Here is a 13,885-nt window from a genome sequence, read left to right as displayed (position 1 = left end):
GCTGAGTACACAGAGCCCTCTGTTGGCTGAAGATGTAAACTGCAATAGGGAAAAGGTAATCAATTGAAATTTTATTCAATGGTTTCACGACATCAACTGGTCACAAGTGAAAGCTGCTCGTGTAAGTGAATGAAATTTAACTTAATTTCAATTTATTTAATTACAATCATCATTAAAAAAACGACTGATGGCTGATGTTTATTTTTAATTTGCCTATGCAAACAAGACAGGCTCTGAAAATTATTTACTCTTGTATTTTGGAAAAAATATTTATGTATTGTTTTTGCAGGTTTTGTCCTCCATAGGTACATTTGCTTGGAGGATAAAACCTGCAAAAACAATAAATAAATACGCAAATAAATAAATCTACAAATTCCTGCATAAATAAAACAATAAATAAATAAATATGCAAATAAATAAATACACAAATTCCTGCATAAATAAAACAATAAATAATTAAATAAGCAAATAAAAGAATAAATAAAAACAGGAATCCCTGCATAAATAAAACAATACATAGATAAATATGCAAATAAATAAATGTAAATCCACAGATTCCTGCATAAATAAAACAATAAATAAATAAATAAATAAATACGCAAAATAAATAAATGCATGTATAAATCTACACATTCATGCATAAATAAAACGAATCAATAAATACGCAAATAAATAAATACATGTAGGCTATAAATCTACAAATTCCTGCATAAAAAAATGAGAACAAGTCTTGATGACATTATTGAATCCTCTTACAGCTTCTTTACAATCAATAGTTTAGGAGTAGAATTTGATAATATAATTATTGAAGAGGAAACTAATATATCTAACACAAATAATTAAAACGTGACAAATAGCCATCGGTTTACTCTGAGCGCAAGCCCTTTTAACCGGAAGTACGTGGTGATTCTTTTTTTGTTTAGCGTTCCCACTTCCTATATTTTTATGAAACGTATAACTGTGAAATCGATGTAAACTAATAGGTACTAGGTAATAGGTGTGCTGTTGTCTATACGCACAGTTTACTTAAAATTATGGAGCGTTTAAAAATAAGGCTAAATAAAATAAGTTAACCATATAGCCATGATTTACTATTTAACGAATTTAGCATTTAAAAATAAGAATTAAGGAATGGGAGCAATTTGTTGATTTAGAAAAAGAACAACAAATTGTTAACAAATTAGTAAATCATCGTTTCTGTTTGTGTTAGGTCTACAAAAATTAATAACAACTGATATTCCAATCATATTATTGTCTTCTTCTGAGAATTTAATCGTTCAGAAAATTAAATGAAACCATTTAATTTATTATATATATTCTTTTTTTTACAGTTAGAAAAATATGTGTAAAACTACTTGTGCCGACCACACGATCGAATTGAAGAGCGTGAAACAGAAGATCAACCGCGACTCGCCGTTCATCTGACGTGTAGTAGAGTCGGTGTAGTGTTGACGTGTCTCTAAAGCGCTTTCATCCCTTCGCTCTTCTCGCTTCTCTCTTTCTCTCTCACCCGGGCGGCGGAGCGCACCGGCAGCGCGAATTATCCGTTTACAGCTCACTGGGACTTCAGACAGAGACCGTGATTTCAGGGGACCGTCATCATGGCGAGTGAGTGCAGAGTTTTCGAGCGTTTATCCTGTGTTTGGTGGAGTTATTCAATGTAAATCTGCCGTCAATGCCCACTCGAGTTCTGTTAGCACCATTAGCATGCTAGCCAGAAAGCTTTCTTTGATTAAAACCCAAACCTGTGAGAGGGGTTTGAGATTGATATTATTTAACGTTATATGTGTTCAGAGCAGTCAAGTGGATTGCGTGTACGTTTTTCTGTGGTTAATTTGTTTGATTCATCAGTTATTTGTGTGTGAGTTACGTGTACATTGCTTTTCTGGTGGCTAATGGTTGAATGGCTTCGAGCAGCTAGCGTTAGCTTGTTAGCTACTTTTTTAACCCGTCTATTTGATCTTTAAGTTCTGCAAACCGTAAACCAGGCCTTCAGTTATTTGAAATAAGGCACAATCCTGTGAAATAGGCTTGTTTGTTGTTCTATCGGACTGCAAGACGGAGGGAAGTTGTCAAAGATTACAGAGGCTCGCAAAACAGGCTTCAGGTTAATTGATTGCACTTAACGTTATGTGTTTAACATGAAAACATACTAAACAAAAACAGAGGATTTGATAAGTTGTTAGGTCTGATGTAATATAAGAGGGTCTTGTATTGTATGAAATGTCGGAAATATGACATTTTTTACCCATCTGTTTAATGATGACGCCGCTTTAGATTGAACAGTTGTTGTCCTTTAGTAGCTCGACAAGGATTTTGGGAAAGCGAGACTGTTTATCAGTTGTTGTTTGATCTCGGTATACATTTTCAACCTCATGTTGGTGAATTGCTGGAATATGGTTCAGTACGTGTTGTGTTGCATTTAGTGAAATTGTGAGTAGTTTAATTTTCTGGCATCAAATAAGATGTGTAACCTTTCTCATGTTTTTTTTATTTCCAGTTAAGTTCTTGGAGGTAATAAAACCGTTTTGTGCGGTATTGCCTGAGATCCAGAAACCAGAACGAAAGGTAAAACATTTTACACAGCGTGTCTTGTTTTTTTTTTATTATTATTATTGATATTATAATTATTAGTAAAGTATGTAGGAAACAACATTTTTAACTTTAATACTTGTGTTTGTTTCAGATCCAGTTCAGAGAAAAGGTGCTATGGACTGCCATCACATTGTTCATCTTTCTTGTTTGCTGTCAGGTAAGCTGTGTTTTTCAGCGTATAAATAAAAACACTACACCTATGCCTTTGTGCTTCGGTTACTTCAGTGTAAAGTCAAGATTTTAGTTGAGAGCTAATGAATGTACCGTTTCTCTCTGTCTTAGATCCCACTGTTTGGGATCATGTCTTCAGACTCTGCAGATCCATTCTACTGGATGAGAGTTATCTTAGCCTCCAACAGAGGTAAGACTCTACACTCAGTGTATTTCACAATTGATGAGGTGCTATGTTTTATTGAGGTAAAGTTGGCTTTATATTCGCACATTCTCCTTAATAACATATTTTCAGAAATGAATTATTTGCAAATTCTAAATTATATTAGAAGTCAGTGACTATCAAAGAACAAGTGTTCACAGTTAATTAGATTAAATGGTGTTAATGTTGTTTTGAAGTCATACTTCGATTTCAAACTCTATATCCAAAGTAGCGCGGTAAACAGTATAGACACCAAGAGATGAACAAATGTCTGGATGTAAAACTTTACCTCAATCTATGTTTTTATTGATTACATTAGTTTAATCAAGCACGTAATGGTCATCACCCCAAAACGTTAAATGATTTTAAGATTCTTTTTTTTTTTTTTTTTTTTTTTTTTTTCCAAAGAAACATTTACTCCTATTTAGCAAGGTGTGTTTAATTAAAACTGACAAAATTCATATAATTTTAGAAAAAAGCCAACTAAAAACCCAGGATGACAAGTTTTTGTGACATCATTACAGAGTGCAAAGTTTTTACCTATAGTGTTACTTTAAGCATTTACACTCTACACTCTTTGTGAACTGAATTCATGTTTTTGTGCCATTATGATACTATAAGTTAACGTGGATTGCAAAATGTAATAATGACTGTTTTTCAGGTACTTTGATGGAGTTGGGTATCTCTCCCATTGTGACCTCTGGTCTGATCATGCAGCTGCTGGCTGGAGCTAAAATCATTGAGGTTGGAGACACACCGAAAGACAGAGCGCTCTTTAATGGAGCCCAAAAATGTAAGGGTTTCAAGTTACTCTTTTGCATGCCTGTAGTAAGGGATAGTTCATCCAAAACTGAAACTTGTGTAATTATTTACTCACCATTCACCTGTCACAAATGTATTTGAGTTTCTTTCTTCTGTTGAGCACAAAATAAGTTATTTAAAAAGATGTTGGAAACCGGCAACTATTGACTTAGAATTTTTTTGTTTTTCCTACTATACAAGTCAATGGTTACAGATTTTCAGCATTCTTCTAATTATTTTCTTACGTGTTTAGCAGAAAACATAAACTCAAAGGTAAGAAACAACTTGAGGGTGAGAATTTTAAATTTTTTAGTGAACGATCCCTTTAGCACGGCTGAGTTCTAGATTAGTTATTATAATTAATTGCTTAATTGTTTTCCAGTGTTTGGTATGATCATCACCATTGGCCAGGCTATTGTGTACGTCATGACTGGAATGTATGGAGACCCTTCAGAGATGGGTGCTGGCATCTGTCTGCTGATCATCATTCAGGTGAGAGAGCATAGACACAATGTGTGCATTTATTACCTGTATGAAGTGGCTTTTAAGCTCAGGGATTTGTATGTTGTTATATCCATGTTTTATTTAATTAAAGAGAGTGCGTGGGATGTGATTTAACATTGTTCTTTCTCCTGTAGTTGTTTGTGGCTGGTCTGATCGTGTTGCTGCTGGATGAGTTGCTGCAGAAAGGTTATGGTTTGGGCTCTGGTATCTCTCTCTTCATCGCCACCAACATCTGTGAGACGATTGTATGGAAAGCATTCAGCCCAACCACAGTCAACACAGGGAGAGGTGTGTGTTCAGGACGCAGCATATCTGCTGTGGTGTCATAAGTGGCAAGTTAGCTAAATGTTGTGTGTGTGTGTGCATTCAGGTACTGAGTTTGAGGGAGCCATTATTGCTCTGTTTCACCTGTTGGCCACTCGCACTGATAAAGTCAGAGCTCTGAGAGAGGCTTTCTACAGACAGAACCTGCCCAACCTCATGAACCTCATCGCTACAGTCTTTGTCTTTGCTGTGGTCATATACTTCCAGGTCAGTTATATTCGATTTTACATTTTTATATTAGAGTGCTAATTTTCCTGACTTATTTAATAATGCAGCTGAATTTTTTTTTTTTTTTTCGGCTGAACACCTTCAGAAACCAATTTTTAAAACTGTACTTTGTTGATTTTTGGTATTTATTTTATCTGATCATTATGTGTTTTGTATATAGGTTGGAAATATTGAATATAAGCACAATCATGAAAAGTACTTAACAATTGTAATTGAAACTCCTTACGTTTTTTATTTTATTTTCAGGGCTTCAGAGTTGACTTACCCATCAAGTCTGCACGTTACCGTGGCCAATACAACACATATCCCATCAAGCTGTTCTACACCTCCAACATTCCGATCATCCTGCAGTCTGCTCTGGTTTCTAATCTTTACGTCATCTCTCAGATGCTCTCCACACGATTCAGTGGCAACTTCCTGGTCAACCTTCTGGGGACTTGGTCTGTAAGTGTGACATCTGTTTAATACTAGTACCAATTTTTTTTTTTTTGGTCAGGATGTGAATTTTTTTCCCCCAAGTATTCTAAACTAAATGATTTAACAACCTTTTATTAAAGGATTAGTTCAACTAAAAATTAAATACTGTTATTAATTATTCAACCTTGTATCCTTATAAACCCTTAAGACCAGGGTGCGAATTTCAGGGGGGGCTTTGGGGGGGATGAAGGACCTCAAAACAAGATTTATGGGTGGGGGTATGCCCTTTAATAGTAAGAAATAGCTTTCTCTGATCTATATCTTAAATATTAATAATTAAAAATGTATAAGAAAAAAAAGTTCATAACATCATGAAATTATAATGTGCCAAACAATGCTAAGAAAAATATCATTTATCAGTCTGAAACTGTTAGTTCTAGACTAGAGCATTAATAGACATCTTCAGAATTCACAAAACATGTTTCTTGTAAAATAGGTGTTTATCTGCTTGTAGCCTTAAAAAGAAAGATTAGACACATGATTTGTATAGATTGACCTGCATTAACCTCTAAAATAGTGACCAAATATCAAAATAAAGACATTTTAGACCAGGATCCTTAAAATCTAGACTGTCTAATGTCTTGCTGTCTATGGACTATTCCAGAGCTCTCGGATTTCATCTAAAATTTCTCGATTTTTTTTGTTCTGAGAGGGCATTGGATAATATGAGGATGAGTAATTAATAACATAATTTTCATTTTAAGATGAACTAATACTTAGTTTACCAAAAAGTACATTTTTAGGAACACTAATAAATAAGTTTGACATGTAACACACTGTTTTGTTCCTGTTCTATTAAAACACTGACAATTGTGACTATACTTAAATGTTGTTAAATTATTCATACTATTGTAGTATATTATAGCATTATGTACAAAATTTGCCTAATTCCATGATATTTCACATTATGTAGTAAATTATATGATGGAATTTTCCACTTCCTCTTGTTTACAGAAATCACAGGGCCCTTCTTGAAAATTCTATTGAAGAAAAAAAAAAAAGCATATTGAAAAGCCGCTTGATCCAGACAGTAAACATAACTAGAAGAAGTAAAGAAACCTTCATTTTGTTTTTCCTAGGACACCTCATCCGGTGGTCCAGCGCGCGCCTATCCTGTGGGCGGTCTCTGTTACTATCTGTCTCCTCCAGAGTCATTTGGTTCTGTGCTTGATGACCCAGTGCATGCAGTGATCTACATTGTGTTCATGCTGGGATCCTGTGCCTTCTTTTCTAAGACCTGGATTGAAGTTTCTGGATCTTCTGCCAAAGATGTGAGTCACCCGTTATAGTTAATTTATCGACACATACATTTTGATTCTATGATATGTAATGGCTGAATGTGTTGTGTGTGTTTTAGGTAGCCAAGCAGCTGAAAGAACAGCAGATGGTAATGAGAGGACACAGAGAGACCTCCATGGTTCATGAACTCAACAGGTGAGCAGCACACACGCATGCACTGTATGCTCTGCTTTTAAATCAGAACTTTTATTAACCTCACACTTTCTCTGTCATCCAGATACATCCCCACAGCAGCTGCGTTTGGTGGACTGTGTATCGGAGGCCTTTCAGTAATGGCGGACTTCCTGGGCGCCATCGGCTCCGGAACGGGAATCCTATTGGCTGTTACCATCATCTATCAGTACTTTGAGATATTTGTTAAGGAACAGAGTGAAGTCGGCAGCATGGGAGCGTTACTCTTCTAAACAAGGACACTCACAAATCACACACATACTTGCTGACACCTTTTTATTATTTTTATGATTGTCGTTGTCATTTAATTTTTTATTTCGGTGCAATTCGAGCATTATTAGTGGTCTGTCACGAGCGCTGTCTTGGGAGAACGTGCTCTTAGCCGCTAGCTCAGGCCGAGTAAGTTCTCCTGTATGTCAGAAGTGGCAAAACGTTTCTAAAATTCAGTGATGAAGCTGAACTTCAGTTATGGAACAGTAAAGATGGACTCTGTGAGCTCTGACTAGGAATATTTAGATTAATTAAATTTTCCCTTCACATCAGTCTGTCCTTCATTTGTTTCCAGCCATCACCGAATCCATTCATCCACTCTTCTCTTTAGTTCCTGCCTGGTCCTAGTTGATAAAAGGATTTTCCAGAGAGTATTGCTTATGTTGGGTGACTGATTTACTCGACACTGCCAATGTTGACAACTGTTTCGTGTTTGTCAGTCATATCGGTCTTGTATGTGAAGCTGACGGGCAGTTTCTTTTCTTTCTAACTCATCGTACCATGTTTAATCATACAAACTGTGATTGTTTAGTTATGGCTACAAATATAAGAGCTAAACCACAGGTTCTTGTTTTCCAGTCAGCAATTGTCAATTCTAAACAAGGCAGCATAGGAGTAAAGCAATGCACAGTTTGGCACCAATAGTGTGTGTGTTTTTCTGTGTTTGTTGGACATGTATTTCATAACGCTGGGGGTTTTTTTTTGTACACAAAACATCTTGCACAACAGAAAGCAAGGATTTTCTGTGTTTGAAAGTACCTGGTCTTTAGTGAGAGCTTCAGTGGCAGACAAAAGTGGTCACTTTCCCAAATTAAGCCCTTTTACTGTATCATCGGGTGTCTGTATATATGACATTTAATGCTGTGTGCAACCATGTAAAATAAGCCCTTCTTTTTCTTTCTTTTTATTTTGGACTGTAAAAAGAAATGTTCCGAACAAATATATTCAGCAAAGACTGATCATTCTCAATAAAAACTCATTTTTTGGGAGATCCTGAATTGTTTCATTTGTGAGTAGATGTATCTGCAACATGCATACCATAAAACAACTTTGTGTATTTGAAAGGATACCGTCTCGGACTTTGTAAAAGAGCTATGAAAGGTCTAAAATTTGCCTAATTGGCTCTATGCATAGCTTGAGTTTTAAAGCCAATGAGAAACTTCAGGTGAAAGCTTAATGTGACTATTTTTAATGTTACAAGGTTCCTTATACAGCATTAGTGTTGTAATGTAATAATACATTTAGTTAAATATACTTAAGCATTCATTTAGGTGTTCAAGCGTAAAACAAGATGAGAGACTGTTGTAACCAGACCAGCGCAGAAATTCCATTGAAAATACTGGGGTAAAATAAACTCATATTTTAAAGACATGGTGGGGAAAATGTAATTTAACGCAGTGCTTCTTGTCTGATCCCAGACCCACTTCATATCGTATATCTATCAGGCAGTGAAGATCTCTTGATTTATAAAGAAATCTGATTTTAAACATGACAATTTTGCAAAGGAAAGACAGTTCACCGGAAGCCCCTAGGCTGCCTGGCTGAAAATTAAAAGTCAGTGTGCATACAGCCCATTGTAACCAAAATCATAATGCCATATTATCTTTGGTGTTTATTGTCTATGGCTGTAGCGTACACGTCTCGTTCTGGTATGATTCGTGATTTCAAGTTGAGCTTTATTGTCATTCTGCTACATGTGTGGACATAGATGAACGAAATGTCGTGGATCACGGAGCTACATAAATTAATCATAAATACAAACACAACAGAAGATAACAGCTATTTAAAAAAAAAAACTTTAGCATTACTAACATATGCTATTAGATGCTTAACTATACACTTAAGACAGGCAATACAAGTACTTTTACATAAGACTGAACAATGTTGTGCAGGATATTGTGCAAAAGAGGTATTAAAGGTGAATATTGTGCAAAATAGTTCATTCAAATTCATTTTATTTTCGGCTTAGTCCCTTAATTATCTGGGATTGCCACAGCAGAATGAACCGCCAACTTATCCAGCATATGTTTTACGCAGCGGATGCTCTTGCAGCTGCAACCCATGACTGGAAAACATCCATACACAGTCATTCACTCATACGCTACGGCCAATTTAGCCTACCCAATTCACCTATAGCGCATGTCTTTGGACTTGTGGGGTAAACCGGAGCACCCAGAGGAAACCCACACAAACACAGGGAGAACATGCAAACTCCACACAGAAATGCCAACTGACCCAGCCGAGGTTTGTACCAGCAACCTTGCTGTGAGGTGATCGTGCTACCCATTTAGTCACCATGACGCCCGCAAAATAGTTAAGATTTAATACTGTGTGCAGGAGTTATTTAAGGTTGAAGCAAGCAGTGCAACATGATTGTGGTACATTTTCCCTTATTGAGCTCTTGTAAGATGAGTTTAGATAAAGTGTCAGGTGCATAAGAGAGAAGAGTGTCTCTACAGGTGGTTTGTCAAGCCCACTCACCTGTATGAAGCACAATTTGAAATACACAATGTTTCCTAGAGACATGGAGTGATTAGGAAAGTGTCTTTAGTGCAAATGTGCAACCTGGTGCAAGAGTCAGAGAGATGAGGTGTGTTTTCTACAGGTGATTTGATCCACTCACTTGTATGGGGCATGTTCAGGAATGCATGGTAAATTGACTGGAGTTGAGGGCTCTAACAGCCTGTGGCAAGAAGCTGTTGAGTAGTCTAGCCGAGCATGCTCTAATACTTTGAAACCTTCTCCGTGATTTCCGTAAACAATTACAGTAAAATCCGTTTAAAGGGTTATTCTTTTCTCGCAGGCTATATGAGATGTAAACACGTTGGGTCCTTGTCTACTCTACATGACGTCATAATGTTTGATTTTGTAACGTGGGTCTGTGGTCTGAAAGCGGCGTCTCCTACCGCATGAATGACAGAAGGACGAGACGGTAGATCTTTGGTGGTTAACTAAGCACTTTTATTGAGATATAAGAAATCCGCGAAGAAGGTGAAATTCATCTGGCGTTGATAAATTTCCATTACAATATTTGTAAAAAGAAATGACAGCTATCAACGGGCAAGGTAACGGTAATTCAGAATATATTAATGATTTCGATTTTTTAGTACTGAATAAAAGTTTCTCAGACTCTTATTGACTGTATACTCGCAGAATTTCCGTGAGATCTGTGAAATATAACCTTGTCATAAAACGAGTTACAGCGATGACCTTGTCATTTGGTCTCCACCTCACTGACGCACATATTAGTTTGGTTAAATTAAATTCTCCTTTCTTTCATTCAAGCTGATATAAATCGAAATGCATTATTACTGGTATTAAACAAAAATCAGGAAACTAGTCAAAATAACAAGAGGAACTGATGTAGTGAATTACATCTCTTGATATTTATCATTGACCACAATTAATTAAACATACATTGACGTTTAATTTAGTCATCTGAATCTGGTACATGTTTGTGCATTGTACTTCTTCATTCATTCATTTTTCTTTGGCTTAGTGCCTTTAGTCACCAGGGGTTTAGCTTTAGTGGAATGAACCGCCAACTTGTATAGCATATGTTTTACACAGCGGATGCCCTTCCAGTACTGGGAAACACACACATCACACACATACACTACAGCCAATTTAGTTTATTCAATTGAATTCACTTATAGCGCATGTCTTTGGACTGTGAGGGAAACCGGAGTACCCGGAGGACACCCAAGCCAACACAGCGAGACCCTGCAGGGACTCGAACCAGCGACCTTCTTGCTGTGAGGCAACAGTGCTTACCACTGAGCCACCATCATTGTACTTATATTTAACAAAAATAACCAACCCATAAAATAAATAACTTGTTTAGTTTTTGTTGTTGTTGTTCAGTTGAACACATTTTGAATAATGTTGAAAACCTGTAATCAATTACTTCCACAGTATTTTCTGTATCATAAATTTCCATATTACTCTTATAAGGGCACAGGCATGGCAAAAATTAATAATGAGCCATAAACATTAGCTTACCTTGTCATTGCTGGGGTTAACAGGCATTTTGCTGATAAACTTTCTAAACTCCGGTAATAAATCCAACTCTAGTAACAGTAAATAGACAAGTTTACCGCAGATTTTTCTTACTCTGCCGCTGCAGTAACGTGGTTTCCGGGCGCGATTTCCTTTATCCTTTTTCGTTGCATTTCTTAATATATTTATTTTTTACTATATGATTTAAAATGTAATGTACAATACTTTAGGCAAATCATACTTAAGTAAAAAGAAATTACAGATTTTAAACACTTTAAAAGGTACACATTCTCAAAAAACCTACTTAAGTACAGTAACGTGAGTAAATGTAATTCATTACTTTCCACCTCTGCAATTAGTTATTCCTACCACAGATGTCAGTGGCTACAGGTGTCCTCTTTTGTGTTCAGCAGAATAAGTAAGACTCAGTTTTGTTTGGAACAAGGATGAGTAAATGATGGGAGACTAAATTTCTGGGTGAACTATCCCTTAAATAATGGCAAATTATTATTATTTTTGCTTAAGTACATAGTAATTAAAATAGCTGATATAAAGTGGGACCCACCTGCAAATCTTAGTGACAGCAACGTGAGCATCTGAATGTTAACCTTCAGGAATATACTGCTTTTGTAAAACTGTTAATTCCAGTGATAGGAAATAGAGTGAAACTTTATTTTTAAGTTGTTAAATTTACTTGACAACTGGTAAATGTCATCATTACCTCATTAAAGGGAAAGACCAAGTCATATTTGTTACTAAGGAAGAGCATGAAATTCCCAGCACTGTGAAACTGGAAGAGGAGGATCCAAATGAGGACCTTGAAGGAAAAGGTGAGAGAATAATCAGAGGAAAACTCTATTTAACCTGCATATTTTATAAGATCACCAAAATTCAATGCTTCATTGTTGATAATCAATTATTTCTGATTTGTTGTCCACCACATTCTCTTTATCCAGGCCTCATCCTGCCGACTGGTGAGATAAACTGGGACTGTCCATGTTTGGGTGGGATGGCGAGTGGAGTGTGTGGAGAGCAGTTTAAGTCTGCGTTCACCTGCTTTCACCTCAGTCAAGAAGAGGTGAAGGGATCTGACTGTCTGGAGCAGTTCATATCCATGCAGGAGTGTTTCCGTCAACACCCCGAACTCTTCCCTCAGGACAACAATGATCTACAAACTGCAGATCCGGACCAAAAACACCCCTCATCCATCTCTGACTTTACAACAAGCAGACAGTCGGACTCTTTACCCACTGAGACAGATGAGATTCCCTCACAGCTGCCTGTAGCCAGTTAAAAAGCAGCCATTTAAGCATTTATTTACTATAATCTATTGATGTAGACAAGAACAGTGTAAACATAGGTGGATTATATGGTGAGTTTGGTAAAAAAAAATGGTAGGGATGTCCCGATCAGGTTTTCTTAGGCTCTGAGTCATTTGATTTTGAGTATCTACTGATACCGAAACTCGATCCGATACTTCTATAATACATAAAAAAAAGAATAAAGAAGAGTGAAGTAACAGATCCAGGATGTTTTTTTTTATATAAATGACATTAATTCTTCACTTCTGGACTAAATATAAAAAAATCAAATATAGAAAATAGCTCCTCAACTTAAAATACCCAGCAGGCAATACCAAGTTTACATATCTCACAGTTTGCTATGGCAGTGTTGTCGTCATCAACGTTATAACACCTCCAGACTGCAGACCTTCTGCTTCAAGCTGCTTTTGTGTTTTGCTTTGCCGGCATTTAACCAATTGCAATCTGCAAGAAAATGATAATGATTAAAAAATAATGAGAATATATATATATATTGAAGGTTGGGGTCAGGTTTTTTTCATGTTTTTGTTGTTATAAAATTATTCTGTTCATCAAGGTGGCATTTATTAAATGTAAACAAATGTTATTGCTAAATATTTATTTATTACTTATTGTATGTAGTTTAAATCATTACTCCAGTCATTATTCCTTTTATTACTTTTACCATTAATGATAATAATAATAGTAATAATAGTAATAATAACAAAAATAGTTAGTATCAGAGTGATTTCTGAAGAATCGTGTGATTCTGAAGACTGGAGTAATGAAATTGAAAATTCATCTTTAAAATTACTGGAATAAATCATTAAATTAAATTATAATCTACATTTAAATAGTTATATTATAGTTAATAATGCTTAATAGTGCAATAACATTTCACAATTTTACAATTTGTACTGTATTTTTTATTATATAAATGCAGCCTTGGTGAGTAGGAGAAGCTTATTTTAAAACATTTAAAAATCCTACTGACCCCAAACTTTTGACCGGTAGTATACACGAGTCCTGATAGGGAGGTAGCATTTGATTCCGATCGAGTATGAAACCGCATGATTGGGCCCGATTTCCCATCAAGTGATCGGATCTTTTTTATAGTCAGACTTGATAAAAACAGTCTGCAGAAACACTTTAATTTACATTCTCCCTTTGTATGCATCATCAGAGAGGGACATCAGAGACTTATTTTACATTTTGTAAAAATGGGCATAATAGGTACCCTTTAAGGAGGCTAATAAAATTGACCGTAGCAGTTTCTACATCTTTTTTTTTTTTAGACAACCTTAAAGAAAGAATACTGTCTTTTAGTTTTAGTTTTTTTTAGACAAACTAAAAGAAACAAGACTTTTTTCCAAACAAAAATCAGTGAAATACTGGGAAAGATGTTCACTGTTAAGTATTACTTTTCAAACATCACTTGGGAAATATTTTTAAAAGAATTAAAATTTTACAAGAGTGATATAAACTTTGTCCTTAACTGTAAGTACTAATAAACAGCTGAGACAGTAATAGTCTGCATAATTAA

General features: G+C 35.7%; 2 protein-coding genes across 2 annotated transcripts; both read left to right on the top strand.

Annotated features, from left to right (window-relative positions):
* Positions 1 to 1,459: 1,459 nt before the first annotated feature.
* Positions 1,460 to 8,040, top strand: sec61a1a (SEC61 translocon subunit alpha 1a). The gene is made up of 12 exons (XM_056460233.1): positions 1,460 to 1,608; positions 2,501 to 2,568; positions 2,687 to 2,752; positions 2,878 to 2,956; positions 3,630 to 3,761; positions 4,152 to 4,261; positions 4,408 to 4,561; positions 4,644 to 4,804; positions 5,072 to 5,269; positions 6,382 to 6,573; positions 6,660 to 6,736; positions 6,819 to 8,040. Exons 1-12 carry the CDS (start codon positions 1,602 to 1,604, stop codon positions 7,003 to 7,005), a joined length of 1,431 nt encoding a protein of 476 aa, XP_056316208.1. The 5' UTR covers positions 1,460 to 1,601; the 3' UTR covers positions 7,006 to 8,040.
* A 1,866-nt stretch (positions 8,041 to 9,906) lies between these two features.
* chchd4b (coiled-coil-helix-coiled-coil-helix domain containing 4b) lies at positions 9,907 to 12,551 on the top strand. Its single transcript, XM_056459120.1, has 3 exons — positions 9,907 to 10,107; positions 11,773 to 11,871; positions 11,998 to 12,551. The coding sequence occupies exons 1-3, from the start codon at positions 10,086 to 10,088 to the stop codon at positions 12,333 to 12,335; spliced, it is 459 nt and encodes a 152-aa protein (XP_056315095.1). The 5' UTR covers positions 9,907 to 10,085; the 3' UTR covers positions 12,336 to 12,551.
* The last annotated feature ends 1,334 nt before the right edge of the window (positions 12,552 to 13,885 follow it).

This window comes from Danio aesculapii, chromosome 6 (genome assembly GCF_903798145.1).
Source record: "Danio aesculapii chromosome 6, fDanAes4.1, whole genome shotgun sequence".
Taxonomy (NCBI): domain Eukaryota; kingdom Metazoa; phylum Chordata; class Actinopteri; order Cypriniformes; family Danionidae; genus Danio; species Danio aesculapii.
Note: the sequence above shows the minus strand (reverse complement) of the source record. Positions and strands in the feature narration are given on the sequence as shown.